The sequence below is a fragment of the Thermomyces dupontii genome (assembly GCF_041956625.1).
Source record: "Thermomyces dupontii strain NRRL 2155 unplaced genomic scaffold VTN31scaffold_1, whole genome shotgun sequence".
Lineage (NCBI taxonomy): Eukaryota > Fungi > Ascomycota > Eurotiomycetes > Eurotiales > Trichocomaceae > Thermomyces > Thermomyces dupontii.
The window spans coordinates 2,469,540-2,490,368 of record NW_027192307.1 but is presented as its reverse complement, the minus strand read 5'-3'; the positions used below and the strand labels follow the sequence as shown (position 1 = coordinate 2,490,368).

The 20,829-nt window shown below is 50.0% G+C and overlaps 9 protein-coding genes across 9 annotated transcripts; 5 read left to right on the top strand and 4 right to left on the bottom strand.

The window, feature by feature from the left end:
* Positions 1–20: 20 nt before the first annotated feature.
* On the bottom strand, positions 21–646 carry VTN31DRAFT_942 (uncharacterized protein; the record flags this gene model as incomplete). The annotated part of the gene is made up of 2 exons (XM_069408502.1): positions 21–575; positions 635–646. 2 exons carry the CDS (start codon positions 644–646, stop codon positions 21–23), a joined length of 567 nt encoding a protein of 188 aa, XP_069263798.1.
* Positions 647–3,879: 3,233 nt separating this feature from the next.
* VTN31DRAFT_941 (uncharacterized protein) lies at positions 3,880–4,440 on the top strand (the record flags this gene model as incomplete). Its single annotated transcript, XM_069408501.1, has 2 exons — positions 3,880–4,096; positions 4,172–4,440. The coding sequence occupies 2 exons, from the start codon at positions 3,880–3,882 to the stop codon at positions 4,438–4,440; spliced, it is 486 nt and encodes a 161-aa protein (XP_069263797.1).
* A 287-nt stretch (positions 4,441–4,727) lies between these two features.
* Positions 4,728–5,882, top strand: VTN31DRAFT_940 (uncharacterized protein; the record flags this gene model as incomplete). Its single annotated transcript, XM_069408500.1, has 3 exons — positions 4,728–5,004; positions 5,443–5,475; positions 5,848–5,882. The coding sequence occupies 3 exons, from the start codon at positions 4,728–4,730 to the stop codon at positions 5,880–5,882; spliced, it is 345 nt and encodes a 114-aa protein (XP_069263796.1).
* A 3,800-nt stretch (positions 5,883–9,682) lies between these two features.
* On the top strand, positions 9,683–11,701 carry VTN31DRAFT_939 (uncharacterized protein; the record flags this gene model as incomplete). Its single annotated transcript, XM_069408498.1, has 5 exons — positions 9,683–9,761; positions 9,830–9,978; positions 10,065–10,502; positions 10,556–10,961; positions 11,010–11,701. The coding sequence occupies 5 exons, from the start codon at positions 9,683–9,685 to the stop codon at positions 11,699–11,701; spliced, it is 1,764 nt and encodes a 587-aa protein (XP_069263795.1).
* An 8-nt stretch (positions 11,702–11,709) lies between these two features.
* VTN31DRAFT_938 (uncharacterized protein) lies at positions 11,710–13,310 on the bottom strand (the record flags this gene model as incomplete). The annotated part of the gene is made up of 3 exons (XM_069408497.1): positions 11,710–12,440; positions 12,486–12,861; positions 12,936–13,310. The coding sequence occupies 3 exons, from the start codon at positions 13,308–13,310 to the stop codon at positions 11,710–11,712; spliced, it is 1,482 nt and encodes a 493-aa protein (XP_069263794.1).
* Positions 13,311–14,056: 746 nt separating this feature from the next.
* On the top strand, positions 14,057–14,389 carry VTN31DRAFT_937 (uncharacterized protein; the record flags this gene model as incomplete). The annotated part of the gene is made up of 2 exons (XM_069408496.1): positions 14,057–14,152; positions 14,201–14,389. 2 exons carry the CDS (start codon positions 14,057–14,059, stop codon positions 14,387–14,389), a joined length of 285 nt encoding a protein of 94 aa, XP_069263793.1.
* Positions 14,390–15,259: 870 nt separating this feature from the next.
* On the bottom strand, positions 15,260–16,668 carry VTN31DRAFT_936 (uncharacterized protein; the record flags this gene model as incomplete). The annotated part of the gene is made up of 5 exons (XM_069408495.1): positions 15,260–15,475; positions 15,526–15,991; positions 16,053–16,212; positions 16,266–16,393; positions 16,454–16,668. The coding sequence occupies 5 exons, from the start codon at positions 16,666–16,668 to the stop codon at positions 15,260–15,262; spliced, it is 1,185 nt and encodes a 394-aa protein (XP_069263792.1).
* A 445-nt stretch (positions 16,669–17,113) lies between these two features.
* Positions 17,114–19,420, top strand: VTN31DRAFT_935 (uncharacterized protein; the record flags this gene model as incomplete). Its single annotated transcript, XM_069408494.1, has 4 exons — positions 17,114–17,271; positions 17,334–17,443; positions 17,492–18,489; positions 18,545–19,420. 4 exons carry the CDS (start codon positions 17,114–17,116, stop codon positions 19,418–19,420), a joined length of 2,142 nt encoding a protein of 713 aa, XP_069263791.1.
* Positions 19,421–19,592: 172 nt separating this feature from the next.
* On the bottom strand, positions 19,593–20,559 carry VTN31DRAFT_934 (uncharacterized protein; the record flags this gene model as incomplete). The annotated part of the gene is made up of 4 exons (XM_069408493.1): positions 19,593–19,828; positions 19,888–20,050; positions 20,107–20,457; positions 20,524–20,559. 4 exons carry the CDS (start codon positions 20,557–20,559, stop codon positions 19,593–19,595), a joined length of 786 nt encoding a protein of 261 aa, XP_069263790.1.
* Positions 20,560–20,829: the final 270 nt, after the last annotated feature.

Below are 20,829 nucleotides of genomic sequence, written 5' to 3'. Positions count from 1 at the left end.
GCCGTTCAAGAACTAATATACTAACTCCAGTATGCTCGCTGAGAAGAAAGCCTCCTAGCAGGTCTTGTCCTCGAAACAGGAGATCGATATGGCCGGAATGGAGAAGAGTAGCGGGGGAAACCACGCTCGCACTCCAACCTCACCCAGACGTAATCAAACGCAGCAAAATTCCTCGACACGCACGGTGTCCTCGCGGAAAACGCAACAACATCTGCTTCAACAAGAGGCTCGTCGATACAGCCGGGGACTTCATGGAGGGTGATATTGCACCGATCGTACGGGGTAGTGCTCGAGACCCCAACTTCAACGGAAACAGAGCGAGAATCGACATTTCGGGGGGTTACATTGGGGACCGAGACGCACTCGCCGGCTTTGATGTCGACAGCCGGGGAGCGGATATTGGCGGCGGCAATGTCGCGGGGGTGGTGCTTTTGGTCATGTTTTTGCTCGGGTGATGGGATTGACGGGTCGAGCACGTCGAGTTCTCGAGGACAATTGCGATAAAAGTTCACCCAGACAGATCCGGTCGTGACGGCGGTCGTGAAGCACGTGCAGAGAAGGAAGACGAAAGAGAACTGGAAAAAATGATGCATTAGTAAGGGAACGATGGCTTAGAAAAAACACGAGGGCGTACGATGAGATGCATTGTTTATGACAGACGCGGTGAATGCCAAATCGAAAGGATTGGTTTCTGGCCACAAGGGTAGATCGTGTCTCTCCAAAATTAAGACTGCCACGAAGATTGAGAGGGAAAGACTGGAGAAAGATTGATTAAGTATTCCAGTCCTGTTTATCTGGCATGTTCATAGGGTAAATCTTCACGGAGATTAGTTCACAAATAGTTACACGAAACTTGGGTGGTTAATGTGTATATAGGGGCACTTCTGAAGATCTGGCGAACATGCCCATCGCATTCCAAAGCTGGCAGGCCACATTCCAAGTCGCGTGTTTATGTGGAATAAGCGGCTGCCGCCCGGAGTTATTTCTCAGATGGAATTTTGAGCAAAGCTCGATACTCAAGTTTGCGTTTGGGGAGTGGTCTATCGCGTGCCTTGATTACCTCGACGGTACCCATATATCTTGTAGCTGCTGGCATGGAACGTTACCGGGACTGTCGACCGGGGGATGCAGAGGGTGGTGTAAGTGTAGTCGTAAGGTGGGAACCAGTGAATGAAGCATGTCCTCCAACTCAATGAAACTGCGAGTTCTGCGGAGAACCTGTGGGAGACATTAGATAATACCAACCTATGCCTATACATGGCAGAAATGGTGATGTGATAAGTTGGACAAACGAGGGCCAGAATCCGGATGAGTAGGTTTTAGCAGACTTCGGTGCATCTTCAGACTCTTTCCTTTGTACTGTAACTCCTGCAGTTGGACCCTAACAAGTGACTTTAAGAGGAAGAACGCATCGGCAGGACCGAACTCCTGTCATATACTTGCCAGTGGCTATTGGTTTTCCAAGAGCGTCTGCTGTTGTTCCAGAATTAAACCTGTCGATGCTGGATACATACCCAGCAATTGGATTTTCAGTCGGATTGCCGAGTCAGCCTCAACGGAAGGGAAAACCGCCTTAGTCGAGCCTTGTCAAGCGCAACATAACGTCTGGGTTCAGCCAGTCAGTTGGAATGTTGGTACGTATACATGTCGAACCCCTCAACGAATCCTGCTTCTCACGGTGTTCTTTCAGTGTAATAATAACACGCCGATTTCGCTGCTGAATCGATTCAACAAGACAACGACACCTCGGCCATCAAGCCCGCCTTCAATTGCGCTTCGATACAATGTAATCTTCACCCCGATGCGAAAGAATGGTTGAGCTCCGAAGTCGAATGGCTGTGGAGGTGGCAAGATCTCAATCCTGAATGTCAATGGGCGAGTCTACCATTGACCGATTTTCATGGTGAGACGCGATTCGAGAGAGACTAGCTGGTTCTTTCTAGTAGCAAGCAGTGGCACTTGTTCTCTTGGGACAGGGAAGGTGGGAAAGTTTGGATTTTGTCCAGCCGTTACCAGACGTCAGCTGGATCCTCGGCTTCTCCGTTTTCTCTGTGAGTAGCAAAAATGCCTTCGAAGTCACATCGTCAGATCAGTTTCCAAGTGTTCTCTCCGGTCATCTTTCTGGCTGTTCGATAAAGGCGCTGTGGTTTCGCTCCGCAACTTGTTGCTAGCACGATGATTCTCATAGCCAAGCAGTTCCGCACTTCTGTCCTTGTTCTTGCAGCCTGCAGGGGGCCGCCGGATGCAGGTCCGTGAACACAATAACACGAAGTACAATATAGCTATTGTACGGCTGTGAAACTGACCAACCAGAAGCCTCTGAAGTAAAGGGTGTTGGGTATGGAGGCACTGAAAATCTGAACAATCCAAGTCCCCTGAAATGAACCTCCCAGTCATGCAGAACGTTATTTAACGGGCACCTGTCAAGCCCTTATCTCATAACCAAATCGAAATCTTCTAAGTAATCTACCGAGTCCTCTGTACGAGTACGGAGTAGTTGAATAGAACATGACGGCTACCGAGTCGTTACATAACCTACCTCTAGGTACCTAAGGTACGTACGAGTAGTAACTGCGCCTACTACGTAGTCCTTCTGTTCTGTTCTTAAGGATTAGTCAAAAAGCAGGAAAAATCTTGGCCCAAGAATCAGATAACCTTGGCGAGTTCGGTGCGAGTCATTCGGACTCGTAAAAGGTCCATTCCTTCCAGGTTCGGGCTGTTAGCTGGGTATATTAGGTACCTACTAATACATACTGTAGATGGTCATGATCAAAGCCTTAGTTAAGTAGTACGATTACTGTGAAATAAGATTTTAGGTTAAGTTACGGTTAATCATATCCATCCTCTCTCTACGGAGTACTCGTAGTCATATATGGATAAACATCCATGGCCGACTTAACTTCCCGAGCCACTAGGCCTACTCCCCCTTGGCCCCTAAACAATTAGAGAGGTGCTAGTGATTTGTCTTTGCAGCCATCTGAAACAGAATCAGAACCTTTGATTAATTTAACAGGTACATAGTACTCCGTACGGAACATATTTTAGGTATCCATAGTATGTAGGTGAGGAAGTTATTCGAAATTTCCACTTTGTCTCCCATCCAACAATTGAACTGGCATTTACATGCTGACTGGCCACATTCAGACGCTCTGTTCTCTGACAACGGACCGTACAGTGCGAGTAAGAAGAGTAGGAATAATTATGTGAACCAAAGCTGCACTTTCTGCGGAGTATCTACGGAGCACTCCATGAAGAATGGGATGTTCCATGGGCATAAGGTAGGCCTAACTGTCTCGTCAGCACTACTGTATACCCCGAACGCCCCGTCCTTTTTAGCCCCATCACCATGCCCTCCAACAGGATTCACGCAGGCAACAAGGTGCTGACACTGCTGAGAGTTTTCCGTACTGGACTTTCTATACCTGTCAATTAATGTGGTTGCTTTACTCCGTACTCCATAGATGGGGTACATTTCCATGTTGGATCATTTGAGTTGGATCCATGTTGGTCGCATGGAGTATAGTACATCCTCCATGCAAAAGTAGGTTATCTTAATACAGTAAATGATGAGATTCGCCAGTTATTGAGGTCGTGGGCCTGCTGTACTCCGTACATTGGATCTTCATGAAATTCATTGGTTAGCTGGATTGCAGGATCATCAGGGTCATAGCCTATCTGTCGGAAACCGCAGACCAGTGATCAGCTCCTTCAATCCTCCAGGAGAGTAGAGAACGTTAATGAGTTCACTTGGAAATTAGCGGTCTTCGTCTCTCAACTATAAAGCAAGCCCTTTCCCCCTTCATCGACGCAAGACATACGAGTACACTGCTTGAAGAGCTTTCTCACTGTTTCAAAGTGTCCAAGACGTTGCATCACATCATGAAGTTCTCAACCGCTGTCGCAACTCTTCTTCCTCTTCTGGCCTCAGTCGTGAGTGCCTATCCGCCGACTGACAAGTTTGTGGAGATCATTGCAGACGAAGCTGGGAACTGCGCTCTTCACTTCCACAATTGGGGGTCGAACGTGAGACCATGCAATGTCATCACTGAACCCATTGGAGTCCTTGACCAGGCCACGTCCAAATGCAAGGCTTTTGGTATGCCAGTTCCGTGCACCCTTTAAAGATCAACTATGCAAGCTGAGAACGCCTTCCACTGACTACGGTTGATAGACGGCTCGGCTCAATCTCCTCCGGTTCTATCCTGCCACGACACCGCCAACACTTTGATTTACAGTGGCCAGTATTACGGGGGTATCTACGCCGTTGGCACGAGTAGCGGGTTTGCGACCAGATTCCCTCTCGGGACCAAGCTCGGCTGTCGAACCTACCTGCTGCCTTATGAAAGCGATGAACAACCTGGTGGGGAATGGGTGCAGAATGGCTGCGATATCGATCCGCAACTTATCATGCCGTACACTCAGTGGTACAATCGCCACTGAAAATGGCTCCTAGTCTTCTCTCAGAACTAGGTAGCTGGTTCTCATGAAGTCCGTCGGCAACTGCATACGTGAATTCGTACGTTGGGGAGATGCCGGGTGAGATTGAGTGAGCATTCCCCAGGGCATGGATGCTGTTGTGCTAGTATGCACCTGTATGGTACCGTTGTGTACGGAGTACGTTGATAGTATGTATTCGTTAATAGTATGTATTACTAGTACTTCCATAACATGTATGCCAGATTACATCAGGGTGTGTTTGTTTGGGTTGTGCTTGACAGTCACCATCAATGGTGGTGAGTTGGACAGCAACACTCATGACAGATTTACTGTGTGCTGCACGAGAGCGCCGACTGGGATTTCCCTTACATGCCGGAGCTCCACCGCCGACAATTTCCGTCAAGCTAGCTTTTGCCATGACCATCAACAAGGCACAAGGAAAGTCCTTTTGGAGCATCTCGGCGTGGACTTTCGTCGATCTGTCTTCAGCCACGGTCAACTTTATGACCCAATGTCCCAAGCAACGAACGCATCTGAGATTACTGTCAAGACAAAGGATGGGGAAAGGCAAGTCCGGGATGTTGTCTTTGAGGAAGTTCTAAACCGTTTATAACGGAATCCTCATTGTCATTGCGATATTGTACTCTAAACTCTCTTCCGTAACGCTCAATCTGAAGATCCTGTGCCGCTCAGGTTCGGCTCTTCTCTAAAACCTCGCACCAACTTCCTGCCTCAGACCCCTGCCGTTGACCACACGAGCTCATGTCGCTTCTCCCTTCTGCCCATCCCCCTTGAATATCTTCACGAAGTGAGTTACTTCCAGCTGTTCAACTCTGCCAACACAGATGTATCAGGTTCTCCACTGCCTTTCAGCTTCTGATTGCCGTCTGTGACCCTTATGAGGATCTGCATTCGCTTTCAAACACCAGTCTGTCTCTTATCAAATCTGCATGATTCACACAGTCCTCTTTGCTTCTCCAAAGTGCGCTGACGATCCAGCTCCAGTACGACCTCTTGACCTACCTCAAAAAATAAATGGTCAGTAACCCTAACTTCGAAGCGGAGGAGTGCCGCATCTTTACGGTCCGATTTCATGTTTTCTACCTATCTGATGGGAAACGGGCAAAGTTTTGTCTGCTTCGACATACATTGTTGTTTACCTGGCAATGCAGGATGGAAGAATACTCCATTGCCCCGGTTAGGCGGCGGGGTGTTCGTCGAAGGCGCCATCATGGGTCTCTTCGAAGCCGCCGGGCGACGCTCTCCGATAGTTAGTAACGTCGAGACCTTGATATTTCTCAACACGCCGTCTGCTCCTCCACCTGCTCCCCCGCTCTCCGCGAACCCATCGCCTCCGACGTTTGCAGCCTTCCCTTCAAACTGTTGGTTCGTGTGCTGACCATCTTCCAGGCGCCAAAAACGCTTCAAACGGGTCAATCCACTAATGCACTCTCAGACAGACAGAGAGTGACTGGTGATGGCCTCAACGATCAGATAGATAATGATCAGCCAGCTGTCCTCTCTCTCGAGCTATAAAGCAGGCCATTGTCCCCCTTCGTCGGCCGATATATTCACTCCTGGAAACCAGCAAATGTTGGAGCTTCTGATTGATTAAAGGAATCGGAGATACCGCATCTCATCATGAAGTTCTTCTCGACCAGCGCCATCATTGTTTTTTCCTCTCCTGGCCTCAGTTTCCGGGGCAATTCTGGATCATAATCCGGAGGATGCGGGTTAGATGGAACTTGTTGCGGAGGCGGGAGGAAACTGCTACCTCAAATTCACGAATTCGGAACGAGAGAGAACCCATGCACTATGCGTACTGAGCGCATGAATTGGACTCGTTGATGGGCCATTTACACATGCAGAACTATTGGTAAGCCGAGAGCGTACTCAGTTGGGACGCGGTCCACTCCCTTGGAAGACAAATCGGTTGTCGAACCAACAAGGAATATTTTAGGTGGGAAGATGAATCACCAAGCCACTGCGTTCTTTTGCGCAAAGGGGCTGTGACATGAATCCTCCTCTCGTCGAAACCACAGGCATCGAATGGTACGATCGTCAGTGGTGATGGTCACATTTTTATTTTTTTCCAATTGGCTAGATTTTCGGTGAAATTCGATGACAACGCTGTGAATTATAGTATCCATCTGTTTACTCAGTCTTTAGGTTAAGCAACTATCGCGATAGGGAGAAATAGGAGGTAGCTACCTACTACTGCTAATTTACAGCATCGACTCTTTAACACAGACGCGATCATGTGCCATAGTCTGGGAAAATTGACCCTGAAGATCTCTTGCCTCTCTTGCCTCACTGCTAGAAGACTTGAACAATCAAGTAGACTGTTGCATCTGTGATCAATTTAGGGTTTGTTCACCAAAATCATCCATGTTGATCTTAGAGCCTCCACCAGGAATACTTGCAGCTAAAGCGCACTTGGGCGAGATGGTCGTGATCGCTGGACCAGAGGCTTGCCAACTAGTACTAATAGTACAACTATCTGGACGATGGTCGTTTCAAACGGTGGTCTTCAAGGATGCATCGATCTTGGCAGGTATTACCTCTTGCTTTCGAGTCGTAAGCTCCACGCTTGTGAGCTGAGCGAGTCAGTTGATCCCAAAAATCTTATCTTGCTACACAAGAGGCCTCTTCCAGTTTAATAACCATATTATCCATGACCCGTCATATAGAACTACTCGCACTGTATGAAGAGAGTCTTGATTGCTAGCTTGAAATACAATGCATACGGTGTTGATGCTCGTTATTTCATGAAACAAACTGTCCAGCGAACAGACCATGGATGCGGCCAGGCCGGCCACCCTTCTAAACATTCAACAATAACTATTTCCAGTCTGATTACGGACGAGTATTTCTGGCAAGACTTTGTAGAGCATTACAGATTTTTGAATCACACAAAGGTTCCGCCTGAGTGGATATAGTTGGGAGACTGGCAGTATGGATTGTTCGTTTGCTGGTGGCCTGGTCCTGGTAGGAACAGTCAGTACTATCCAAGCCGAGGAAACATCAAATTAAATGACTCGTACAGTGTCTCTACAAAGACACATCTTTGACAGTAGTACGCTTTGGGACTCTTGGGCAAGCCTTTTCCGCCCATGAACTTCAAGGGCTAGTTATCCGAACCGTGTTTCACTGAGTGGTATCTCTAAGTGACCACCGGGTGAACAAGGATTCCATCCTGCATGACAGCAAACGACTCGACGAAAGATTGGTCAACCACGTCTCCCTGGTTCTCGAGCTATAAATCAAACCGTCCTCCCTCTCCTTCGTTCACTCAACACACAAGCTACAGGAAGGTATCGAGCTTCAAAGCTTTCTCATTGATTCGCGGAATTGAAGACGCCAGCACATCGCATCATGAAGTTTTTCTCGACTCTCACCGCCGTTGTTCTTTTCCTTCTGGCCTCCGTCGTGAGCGCCGATCTGGACCACAACCCAGAGGGGGCCGGGTGGACAGAGCTAGTTGCGGACGCGGAAGGCAACTGCTACCTTCAGTTTACCGATTGGGGAACGGAAGGCTTCAAATGCAATGTTCGCACTGAGCGAATCGGGATCGTTGATCATGCCACGTACACATGCAAATCTATAGGTATGCCAGTACCAATCACGGATGGAAAGTATGCTAGTAGAGTCCTGATCGACTCACTATGAACAGATGGCGCAAGAGAATCCCCTGCAGTCCCCTCATGCAATTCCAACGTGGAAACCTATATTTTCAGTGGCGAAGGATGGGGTGGTTTCCGCCGCAAAGGTCTCATCAACGGCTGGGAGCCCGTATTCCCCCTTGGGGTTCAGATCGGTTGCCGGACATACCATCGAACCTTTATAAGCGTGGAAGAACCTCCCATGATATGGGCGCAGAGGGGCTGCGACATGGATCCCTCAATTGTCGAGGATGAAGGAGTTGAATGGTACGATCGGCAGTGGTGATAATGGCTGCTATTATCCGGAATTTAGTGAAGTTCGTTCACAAGTATGTTGTTTGTTCATTGGGAAGTGCCGAGTTTTGTTGAGCATCTTCATGTTAGATGCTTGTCAGATATACTCACGTATTCGTTACTCTCGTGTGCTACTTTAGCTGATATTACTTTTATCACTTTTCTATAATCAACTCACATTCAGCTTGTGAAAACGAGTCAACGATAGCAGACACTTCGTTGATGTGGCTATGGGGACTGTGAAATGTGTTGTAGACTTGTAATGAATCCAAGACTGGGGCGACATTTCTCAAATAGTATGATGAATGTCTGGCAGTTGATGACGCATGCAAAAGTAAGTAGTACCTGGTAGACAAGAACAGCTCTCTTCTGATTGATTCCCCTTAGTTGTAATACTACCTAGGTACTATGGAGTACTACTCTCTACTAGGTACCTACCTACCTCTAGGTGCTTAGTAGTAGGAGTAGTAGGTACTCTTAAGTTCAATGACTCCGTCTACAACATAGATAGTAGTGCTCACGCTCCAAATCTGAAGACAACTGCCCTGAACATCCTTTCTATACTCTAGAAATTGCATCAGAGCCAGAGGACATGAACAACCAAAGAGTTTGTTGCATAGTACTAGTACCTCGTACATAGAGTAGTCATAGCCATTTGGTCGATCTAGGGTTTGCATCGCAAGGCCTTTTTCAACGACGACATCATTGCTACAAGGCCGAAGAGTGAATAGCTACTACGGAGTAGGTACTCGTGAACTCCATGACGCAAATGATAAACGAAATACGGAATAATGACCGCACGGCCAAACCAAAAGTCTACCATTTACGTTTCGATTACTGTAGATCAATGTAGGAGTTTAGAGAACTCAGGCCAGATGTCTAGACGATGAAGTTCTCGGCTTTGGTCAGGGTTTCCGAATGTAACTCACCTTAGGTTAACAGACCTAAACTTGACCTGCGGAGGATTGTGCAGTTACTCAGTTACCGTACTCGTACAGTATTCACTGACGCAGTGGGGGTGTCCACCACCAAAGCCCCGCAGTAAGTATGTAACTTACGAGTAGTCTAACCGACTATGGCAAGTGGTGGCTCAACTTCCCTGTTTGAGAGCAGGACCGCTCGGAAAGCTATGATCGGACTTTGACTGGGAACGCTCCAAGAAGTTGTTGCTGGAGCTTTGTTGGAACTGGTAGGTACTGGAAACTGCTCGTACATACTTCACATCGATACATAGTACCTAATTGTTCATCCTGGAAAGAATCGATCAAGAGTACTAGGTACTCCAAGGAATGCCGGACTCGCCAACCTCTTCACGACAAAAAAGGTGCAGAACCGGGTGTCAACGTTGCCGATTAAGACGCCGAAAATGTATGCCAATCTCTGTGCCCATTGTCTCAAACCTGCTACGGTTCTGTACTGACTGACATCGATCGTAGGCGATGAGGGGAAACCCCGGTGTCGAAACTGCGTGGAAAAAGGGTTTCGGTGCGAATATGGGACAAAGCTGACGTTCTTGGAGAAAAACGTGAGGACATTGGAGTCAGAGCGTCGCGGTCGGGATCCGAAGAAGTATCCAAGCATAGAGGTAGGCCTACGGATTTGGCCCATAACTACGAAGTAGTGCTTAGCAGAAATTCGTCGTTGTGGAAGCTGACCAATGAGGGATTCTAGTTTGTGGACGGGAGGTTTCCGAGCAGCCCGACACAGCGCATTGAAAATAAAAAGCTGAGTACATCTCTCGACTCTTCCGGTGTAAAACATGGCGATGTTGTCACCAGCTCCATTCACACGACACCAGGGCAAGAACCCACACCCAGCGCGGGTTACCCTGTTACAATTACCGAGGATGACCCCTCGGATCGTTTGACCACATCGGAAGACGTCGCAGCCAACAGTCTGTTGTCCCTGAGCGCCGACGAAGCGCATCGCCGTCCTGAATTCGGTGATTCATCCATTTATCAGGATGATAGTAATGGGGCAGTTTCCTCGGCGAGATCTATGATTGCATCTTACACTACTACTCATCGTGAAGTTGATCCTCAAGGATCTGTGGACGAACAGACAAAGCTCAAACTTCTGAGACACTTTCGATATGAGGTTGCGCCGTGGGTTCGTTGAAAAGCTTCACTCCAGATCTTGGCTTTGAGGCTAACGCTACTCAGCTCGATATCTGTGATCAGACCCAGACTTTCGGCATCGTGGCCATCCAGACGGCGATGGAACCAACTCCAGTCGCGTCCCAGCTGTTATCGTCGATACTTGCGCTCGCCAATACATCCTTGAAGTCTTTCAATTCAGGTGATGCACGTCAGAATGCCGATTGCCAGCCGATCGGGGCTGCCAAGGATTCCTGCTATGCCTTCACGCCACATGTAGTCGCGAAGGATGGTACTACTTCGACACCAGCTCTACTCTCGTTTTGCTTGGATATGATGAGACTGTTTATATCAGATGTGCGAGGCGCGTGGTTAGGGATGAATTGCAACGAAATTTTGAACTCAATTCTGATCACAAATGTGCGCTTTTTGAACTTGAGCTCTGCCACGTATTTGCTTTGTTTGAGGCTAGGTATAGTATTTCAACGATCGGGCGTACAAGGAAGCTAACAGTGATTAGCTGCCAGTAAAATACTAGCGACTGGCGACTTTCGAAGTATTCTTCCCCTACCGGACACCACTGACGTACCGGTGATCGAGCCGATGAGCCGTTCTGAACAAATTTTTCATTACGCCAACAGACCTTTGTTCCTTTGCGCTAAAGCCTTCACTCTCTGCAGAGAAGGCCCTCAGCAAAGAACCGAGCACATCCGAGAACGTTGGATGCATCTCGTTGATGAGCTCCAGAACTGGTATCGCAATAGAAATGAGGAATTCCTGCCAATTCTGGACTTCAGTTTCTCATTGGAAGAAACCGGAGACACGCTGAATACCAACTTCCCTTCCATTGTGTTCACAAATGGCGCGGCTATTTTTGGCAACCAGCTTTATCACACAGCCATGCTGGTTTTGCTCTCCCGTAAGCCACGAACGATTCAAAAGGCGGATCTCCGCCAGCAACATCCGTCGATCCTGTCGCCGTTATGGCATGCGCAGCGGATATGCGGGATAGCGTTGAATAACGTTCATAGAGAGCACTGGGATCCCTGTCTTCTTTCGTCATTCATTGTCGCGGCGAGATGCATGACGCACGAATCGCAGCAGTTGGCAATACTTGAAGGGCTTCGGCACATTCGGAGCCTTACAGGGTGGAATGTCGAGTCTGTTATCTCTGACTTGCGCGAAGAGTGGAGGTTTATGGACGGAGTCTGATTGGATTCTCATCGAGCGGTGAAAACTCGATATGGATCATCAATGCTTTCCTCCTGGTGTAGGGCGTATCCCCATGCAATCTCCAGGTCTTTGATTCTCCAGGTCATGCCCCATCCTGTGGTTTTTTCGATTGAACGGATTAAGTTGGAGATTATCTCATGCTCGGATGGGTGTGTGAACAGACGACCAGCGATCCAGAGCGCTTGAGTAGCATTGTTTAGGCAGCCGTGATGTGGATTTGTCAAGGAAATGCCACACACGCGACGTGCATGCCAAAGCGGGGTCGTCCCCGGATTAGAGCGAAGCTTCAGGTCGGTGGGCTTGATGCTGAGCAGTAAAATGCATGATGCGTGGTACAGCTGATTGGAGGAGATTGCCGCCCAATGGACGAAGAATATCCGCGGAAAAGGTTTCTCTTGGATAGTTTGAACTGGGAGCAGCTCCCTGGGTCGATGGTCATACCAGTCTTGCAAATCGTCCCAGAGCCGGAGCCAACGTTCATAGAATGAGTCGCCGGTGCAGCCGTTGTCAATCCCAAGCTCTGTGTACGTTGTATGATCCGACAACAGCTCACTGACCTTGGCACTAAGATAGACCGCATAATTTGCATGCATGTCTGGAGTCTTTTCACCATAGAACAGCCGACGGGCATCAATGTGATCATGACCAGGAGGAAGCCATTTCGAAGGAGGCAATAGTGTGCGATGGATGCCATCTGATATCATGGCACCACAGACGTCTACTCAATTAGCAAAGCTCCAGTAGCAATGACTTCAGTACTCACCCATTCTTGCATAGCACCAGAATACTGCCCGCAGAAGACCGTCACTAAAGCCATGAATACCAAAAGCGTCAAATAAGGCCGCGCATCCCTCGAGGTGCCTTCTCCAGTCTTGCGCCCGCGCAGACATCATCTCTAGGCAGCAGAGTATAACGCAAGCTGCTACAACTTTTTGGTCCCGAACCTCAAGGAGAGGTCTAAGGAGTCGGATGGATTCCTGGTAGAGTTGCAAGCTGTGGAATGAGTCTTGCTGGCTGCCCTGCTTGCGTTCTATCTGGCGCGCAGAAATGGCAAGCATTGCATAGTACAAAGCAGAGAAATCGCGCGCCAAAGCAGGTATTACAATTCCAAAATGGCGCTCCTGATCAAACATGTCCAGCTACAGCACTATCGTCAGTCTCTTGTTCTGCTTATCTGCTACCATCGTAGAGTGCAAGGAAGCGAGAAGCTTACCCAAGGGGCGACCTCTCCAATGTAGTTCTCAAGATATCGAATCTGATTACTCCTTGAAACAAACAGCGGTGCCTGCGATGTACCACTACCTGGGCCAGCTTGTTCGTCATTGACGAAACTGGCAGGGCCCGTTGATTGGGCGACATTCACAAGCATGCATCGTAGCTGTTCCCGCGAGGCAAGATACCCAGGATCTTGTGAGAAATTGTCATTGGCAATTGCCCAGTCGTCCAGAGGAGCGTGAACATCCACTCGTGGAGAGACATTAGCAGAAGTTCTGAGATCGGAGTCCCCCTGCTCGGCAGTGTTCCAATGAGAGACTGGAGCATGCAATGTGCTCCAAGAGCCTGTAGATGATGGCAGAGAGGGAATCATGTCGGGATTGATCCCATGCTTGATGTTTGACAGAGATGTCGCTTTCGATCTGTGGCGAAACCCGAAACAGAGCGCAGACTAGATATTTGTCGGACCCTTGACGCACTGTATATTACTGCAATCTTTCGTGGTTAACACAGTTCGGAGTACTCCGACCTCCGTACCGAATTGCGATCAAGATCCGCGTGGGATTAGGCTATGTGCTGCCTCGCTCACGTGACGCAGAGTATTTATTACGGAGTACTCCGTCTTTATTGTTGAGTGGTAACTTGAACCTAGCCGAACGACGCCCGCAGAATGTGTTGCCTGCTGCTGGTCGGTCGATCGGTCCTTGCCGTCCTTCGGACCCTCTCACTTCGTTTCGGGGCACGCCATGAGGAAATAGTAAGTAATTTCATGTCTTAAGGAATCGTCAAGCGCGGACAATGTCGGTCCCCCATCATTCATCGCTGCAAACAGTGTGAACATTCACCTCTCTCAAGATTGCCCGGACGTCCGTGACTTGACGGTCGTTGAGGAAAGCTTCATCGCTCTGTACATTATGAAACTCCGACCGGGACCTGCGCTCAATGGTGTGAGTTCTCAGTCCCTACGGGGTCACGCAATTGTAGTCCCCCAAAAACCCTTCCTGTTTGCTCGATTTTTTTCCCAGTCTGTCGCTGCGACCTGAGGAACGTATTCGAGTCTTTGTGGTTGGCAAGAATTCACCTGATCAGGCGCCCCTGAAGCCACATCGAGTACGAAGGATGACGTATTGCGTGCCCTCCAATGGCTCGTCCAGAGCGATGACCTGTATAAAAATAGGGCCAGGATCAATCACACCACCTCGGACGAGTGGGAGGGTGAGTTCTTTCCTCAAACTTTGGTAGAAAGCATCGCCAATGTCTCAGACTCGGACGCCAACGAACATGAGGGTGGGCCTGGAGGCTGGCAATTACGAGAATGAGCAGATTCCTTTGGCGAGCGCCTCCGGTCCAAATCCGAGATGCGCGGCATGTTCGTCAGATATGACATGGCAGGCATGCCGTGGATCTGGCTTACTCTTAACCCTTCTGACCTCCGGGATCCGTTGGTTCTGAAGCTGGCTGGAGAAGACGTCTCCACTTCCATGTCAGCCTCTGATTCATCCCGCTTGCGGCCGAAGGTTGTGCTGTCAACCCGGTGGTGGTGGCAGAATTGTTCGACCGAATTTGCAAGGCCATGCTTGACGGTCTTCAGGTCAACAACGGGGCCATCGGGGACCTAAGCGACGTCTTGAACTACTACGGCATCATCAAATCAAACTGCGGGACACCTGATTAAGTGGATTCTTGCCAACCTGAAAGCCTCGAATACGTTTCTCGAGTCGCAGCTGGGAAGAAAATCGAGCGGACCGGAAGTGCTCTGGGGGGACTACAATTGCATGACCCCGTAGAGACTGATAACTCACGCCCTTGACCGTGTCCCGGTCGCAGTTTCATAATGAGGATAATCGGATGGGACAGAGAAAAAAAAGCTTTTCTCAACGACCCTTTAAGTCACAGAGGACGCCGGATAATCTTGACAGAGGTGAATGTTCGCACCGTTCTCGGCGGAGAAATTTGGAGGATCGACGTCCGTGCTTGACAATTCCTTAAACCATGAAGACAATTCCTTTTGGCATGAAGAAAAGTTATTTCTCGATTGATGTCTATGTGGACGGAGGTCATGTGCTGTCTCTTTGTTGCGGAGCGAAACCACCTTCGCATGGCTCTCAGACCATTTCACTCGCTACGTTCGTTTCAGGACACCCGAGCAGGATCTACACTGTTCAGGGTGAACCTCACAACTCTCTTACCGTGCCCGTTGCATCCAACAATCGAAGCACTACTCATGAGAAGGCACTAATATTCTCTCCGAGTAGGACTGCTTAGTCCTATGACCTGGATTTGTTCATATAGTATTGATACATAGCGTTTTCAGAGCAGTACTCAAGAGTTCAGGTCCAGCGTGAAGTCCACATCATCGACCACCATAGTCTTGATACTGCCATTTGCAGGATTCGAGCAAAGTTGCAGGGCATCCATTGCCTTTTCCAACGGAAAAATATGCGTGACCATCTTCTTCAGATCCAAAATCCCGCCGCTGAGACAAGCAATAGCCGGTGGCCAAGTGTCCGTGTAGCGATTGATGAACTTCAGATCGATCTACCCTCGAATTAGTGTGTTTTATTTCGGAGTCAGCAAAGAACACGAACCTCAGCCAAAGACAGATGCATAAAAGGTAGATTGTTTAGAATCGATTTTCCAACCCCAATGAGGATCACCTGCCCTCCACGACGAGCAGAATACGAAGCTATACAGACACTGCTTTGAACACCAGTACACTCAAAGACCGTTTCTGGGGCCGAGTAGGCATCTCCGAAGAGTGCACGGATAGCTTTGGCGTTCTCCTGGGCGTCGAGGTCTCGGTTAACCTGATAGGTGAGGCAGCTAGGAACAAGCTCCTTTGCAAACTCCAGTCGACGGGGTTCCAGATCGGTGATGACGACGGGGTGGGCTCCGGATGCTCGCGCAGCAGCGAGAGTGATCAGGCCAATGGGTCCAGCACCACAAACGAGGACGCCGCGACCCAAACTCAGGCCGGCGGTCTTAAGGCCGCTCATGGCGACAGACAGGGGCTCGAGAAGGGCGCCTTCGGCATATGACAGGTTGTCCGGCAATCTAGAGGGTACGGACGAGTCAGTCCTTCTGATCATGAGCTCGGGCTGCGTAGAAGACGAACTTGTGCAGCCACTTGGCCGGATGCACCTTGTATCTTTGCATGGTGCCATCATAAGGATAAACCCCGGCAAACTGGACCTCTTCGCAGAGATTATACCGCCCTTCCATGCACAAGAAACATTCTCGGCACGGCACGCCGGGTTCGATAGCTACTCGGTCACCTAAATAGCAGTTAAGTCTATCGCATTCAACAAGTAATAAGGGCTTGACGGACCTGGTTTGAAATTGGTGACCCCTTCGCCGCAAGCCAACACCACTCCAGACGCTTCATGGCCAATGATGCCATCACTTTCGAATACCAATTCCCCGATGCGACCGGTTTTCCAGAAGTGTAGATCAGAGCTAGAACATCCTGATTGTCAGCTATGATTTGTTGGTCGATAAATCAACATGGCTACGGACCCGCAAATCCCGGTAGCTTTGATGTGTAGGAGGACCTCTCCACGCTTGGGCTTGTAGACCGGAGCCTCGACTAGCTTAATCTGCTGATCTGCAGTAACTTGCAGCGAGGGATTCGGCAGAGGGAGATTCTGTAGAACCTCGGCATCAGGAAATGAAGCCTTGGTGCCGGTGGCAGGGCCGTTCTGAGGCTGGTCGGGGAGCACTGACGGAGACATCTTGACAACTACTACGACTAGAGGCGATTAGAGATTACGCTCTGCTCCCGACGTGGGAGGGAACCCCAACTTATAAGGACAGGTCTAAGCTGCAGCACCCCTGTATCACAATCGATGGTCAGTGCATAGTACTACATAGTATCCCCTCACCGTCACCCCGCCGGTATAGACAGCGAAGTCAGCGAACCGATCGGCCAATGATCCGGGGTAAAGCCAAGACTTAGGGCTCGGATGATCCCAATCAGGAATGCGGTGGCTCCGATTTCCCAAATTGGCAATTCCGAGCTCTCTTCAGCAGGTCCATCTTCGAGCCACCGCGATCAAGTCGAAGTGGGACAGGTCTTTGGGCCATGTTATAAATACGATCATCGTACTTGCTCATTGTATGAGATGCGCGTTACATAGTGGTTTGTCTAGAGTCCTGATCACGAGATCTGGTGTAATCATGGTCGAGTCAACAACAGCCAACCGCTCCGATTCAGCGGAGGCAACGTCCGCGCTGCCCCTGGTGAAGCAATTATCCTCGGAACATGACCTGGTATTGAAGACATTCCGGCTGTTGATCTCAGATTTGTGCCAGCAATTCAATGGCGGACATCCGGGGTAAGATTGAATTTCCCCCACCGATTACTAGAGCTCGTAGCTGAAGGGGATGCTTGGTGCAGAGGCGCCATTGGAATGGCCGCTATAGGAGTTGCTCTCTGGCGATATGTTATGCGCTATGCACCGCATACACCAGATTGGTTCAATCGCGACCGATTTATCTTGTCTAATGGTCGGGATCTTCCCTTCGCATCTGAATGACACGAACTGACAACTACAGGCCACACGTGCTTGTTCCAGTATACTTTCCTCCATCTCACAGGCTACAAAGCTATGACTTTTGATCAACTCAAGTCCTACCATTCCGAGCGCGTTGACTCGATTTGCCCCGGACATCCAGAGATCGAGCACGAGGGTATCGAAGTCACCACCGGCCCGCTGGGACAAGGCGTGGCCAACGCCGTCGGGTTAGCAATGGCCACAAAGCACCTTGCGGCGACTTACAATCGGCCCGGTTACGACGTCGTGTCTAACCATACCTGGTGTATGGTTGGAGATGCATGCCTACAGGAGGGCGTTGCGCTCGAGGCAATTTCCTACGCTGGACACTTGAAACTGAACAATCTGACAATTATCTACGACAACAACCAGATCACCTGCGACGGCTCCGTGGATATGACAAATACAGAAGACGTGAATGCCAAAATGCGAGCTTGCGGGTGGGATGTTATTGATATTGAAGACGGCTGCTACGATGTCGAAGCCATCGTCATCGCTCTAGAGAAGGCGAGGGTGTCCAAGGAGAAGCCTACCTTTATCAACATCCGGACTGTCATCGGTCTTGGGAGTGGCGTCGCAGGGACTGCTGATGCCCACGGCGCTGCGTTTGGGGCCAAAGATGTCGCGGAGCAGAAGAAGGCATATGGATTTAACCCGGAGGAATCATTCGTCATTAGCGACCGAGTGAGGAAGTTCTTTGAAGACCTCCCTGCTCGGGGCGAGGAATACGTCAGACAGTGGAATAAGCTTGTTGATGCCTATGCTGCTGCACATCCTGATCTGGGTGCTGAATTCCGGGCTCGAATTCGCGGAGAACTTCCGGAGAACTGGAAGACCTTGATTCCTACAACGTTCCCCGACAAGCCGACTGCAACCAGAGCTTCCTCGGGACTCGTTTTTAGCCCCTTGGCAAAGGAAATCAATACCTTCATGGTCGGTACGGCAGACCTGTCGCCGTCGGTCAACATGACCTGGCCGGGAAAGGTTGACTTTCAGCATGTAAGTTGAGCTCCTGAACCAAAATTAAGCCGGTCATCTCTGACAAGACCTGCAGCCCGACTTGAGGACAACATGCGGCATCAACGGCAACTATTCCGGGCGATACATCCACTACGGCGTCCGGGAGCATGCCATGTGCGCCATCTCCAATGGCCTTGCCGCCTTTGCCCCCCACACGATCGTTCCGGTGACATCCTCTTTCTTCATGTTCTACCTGTATGCCGCTCCAGCGGTTCGGATGGGCGCTTTGCAGTGCCTCCAGGTCATCCACGCCGCCACCCACGATTCGATCGGCATGGGCGAGGACGGACCCACGCACCAGCCCATCGAAAACGCGGCCCTCTTCCGCGCCATGCCAAACCTGCTCTACATCCGGCCTGGAGACAGCGAGGAAACAGCCGGAGCCTGGATTACGGCCATCGAGGCGAAGAACACGCCGACGATCATTTCAACCTCCCGCCACGCTGTGCCCCAGCTCAAGCAGACTCGGCGTGATGGGGTCAAATTCGGTGCATATGTTCTCGACGAACCCGCAGATGGCAAGGCGGACGTTACGCTGATCGGCGTCGGCGCAGAGCTGTCCTTTGCATTAAATGTGGCAGACGAACTGAAGAAGCATAGTATCGTGGCGCGAGTGGTCAGCTTCCCATGCCAGCGTCTCTTTGAAAGGCAGACAGTCGAGTACAAGCGGAAGACGCTGAAGCGGCATCTGGGCATTCCTGCTGTGGTCATCGAGCCGTATGCGCCGAATGGGTGGGAGCGCTACGCAGATGCGGGCATCTGTGTGACGCGCTTCGGGCGTAGCTTGCCCGGTAAGGCTGCGTACAAGTACTTTGGGTACGACACGGAGACTTTGGTATCGAAGGTTCTGGGATATTTAGAGCGGATCAAGGGTGATGAGTATCTGAGGAGAGAGTTTGTGGAGCTGTAGATATCATAGACCGGGTTAGGTCCATTCCTTATTCCTCGGACATCAATACATATTACGTCCGTTAGTTGTTCTGAGCCCATCTGTACAATGCACTGTTTCCTGTACACCATGATAAGCATCGCTAGAGACACACTTTCCAAGATGGAAATGATTCCGAGTACTGGTTTGGCCCCTATGTACCGAACACTTCGTTCAGCTTGAGCGGGTTCTGGAACCCCCTCCTTTCCCACATCTCCATAGTCCGCAAGTAGTACGCATGCTGCTCTTCTTTCGTGGGAATCCTTTGGTCTGCAACGCCTCTTGCGGCGCGAGACGCGTGTGTCTCCACTAAGGTTGCATCTCCATCCGAGTCGCCGTCTGTAACTGTAAACTCATAACTTCGGAAGTCGCAGTTTTCCCAGGCGCTGGCTACCAGAAGATCAGTACTGCATATCAACGTTTACCAATACTCAATGAGTAGACTGCACCGTGTTCTTCCTCGCCAATTCCTGTCCAATCTTGAGTGAAGTAATGAAGAAACCCGCCATGGCTGACTACAGCCACTTCTTTTTCAGGTCGTGCCTTGAGCCATTTGCGGGCATCTCGGGCGCGAGCAATGATTGCATTGGACGACGGAGCAAATCGTCCTCTCTGTGCACCGGATCAGTGAACGTTGACAACAGTCGAGGTCGCGGGACGGAGTAGACCTTGACATGCCAATTTTCATCCAGCAAGCTCAAGTCTACCACTTTCCCCTGCGGTCCAACAATCCCTCCAAACTCCTCTTCCAGCTTGGACACCTCGCTTCCCGTGTCGCAAGCCACATCGCTCGTCTCTTGCAGCTCGGGCAAAACAACGATCTTCACACCACGGTTGATTGCCGGCTGAAACGAACACAGTGCTGTTTGCACCGCTCTCCGCAGGGGCGACGACACAATCAGCTCGATTGAGGATTGATAGGGAAATCTTGACTCCAGGGCCTTGCATTCAGCGATGCCCGCCTCTGTTAGACGAGGATCGTGAATCAAATAGGCGTCTCCGCCTTTGTTGTGCTCCCCCTAGTCGTTGTCAACTGATGAGTACTGTACATTTACTCTGCATTTCCGATTTTCAACTAAATGTACCTGAGCATGGCGCACACAATGAAGAATCGGCGCCATTTGTCGAGCTGCTCCTAACACAAAGCCCTTCCTGACTGCAGTCCGCATCAAGAATCCGAATCCGAGATGTTGTTCTCCAATTGTCAGATCCAGTGGGGATAAGTTGGGGAAACAAGCGACCAATCAGCGTGGTTGCAGCTGACATCATGGAGATCCATCAATCATCTCCACGGATTTGTCAGCACTCAGCGGTCCCCCGGGGCGGTAATCTCAACGGTCAGTTGGCCGTCAAAGTCGCCTCGGAACGAAGAGTCGGAGAACATAAATGTG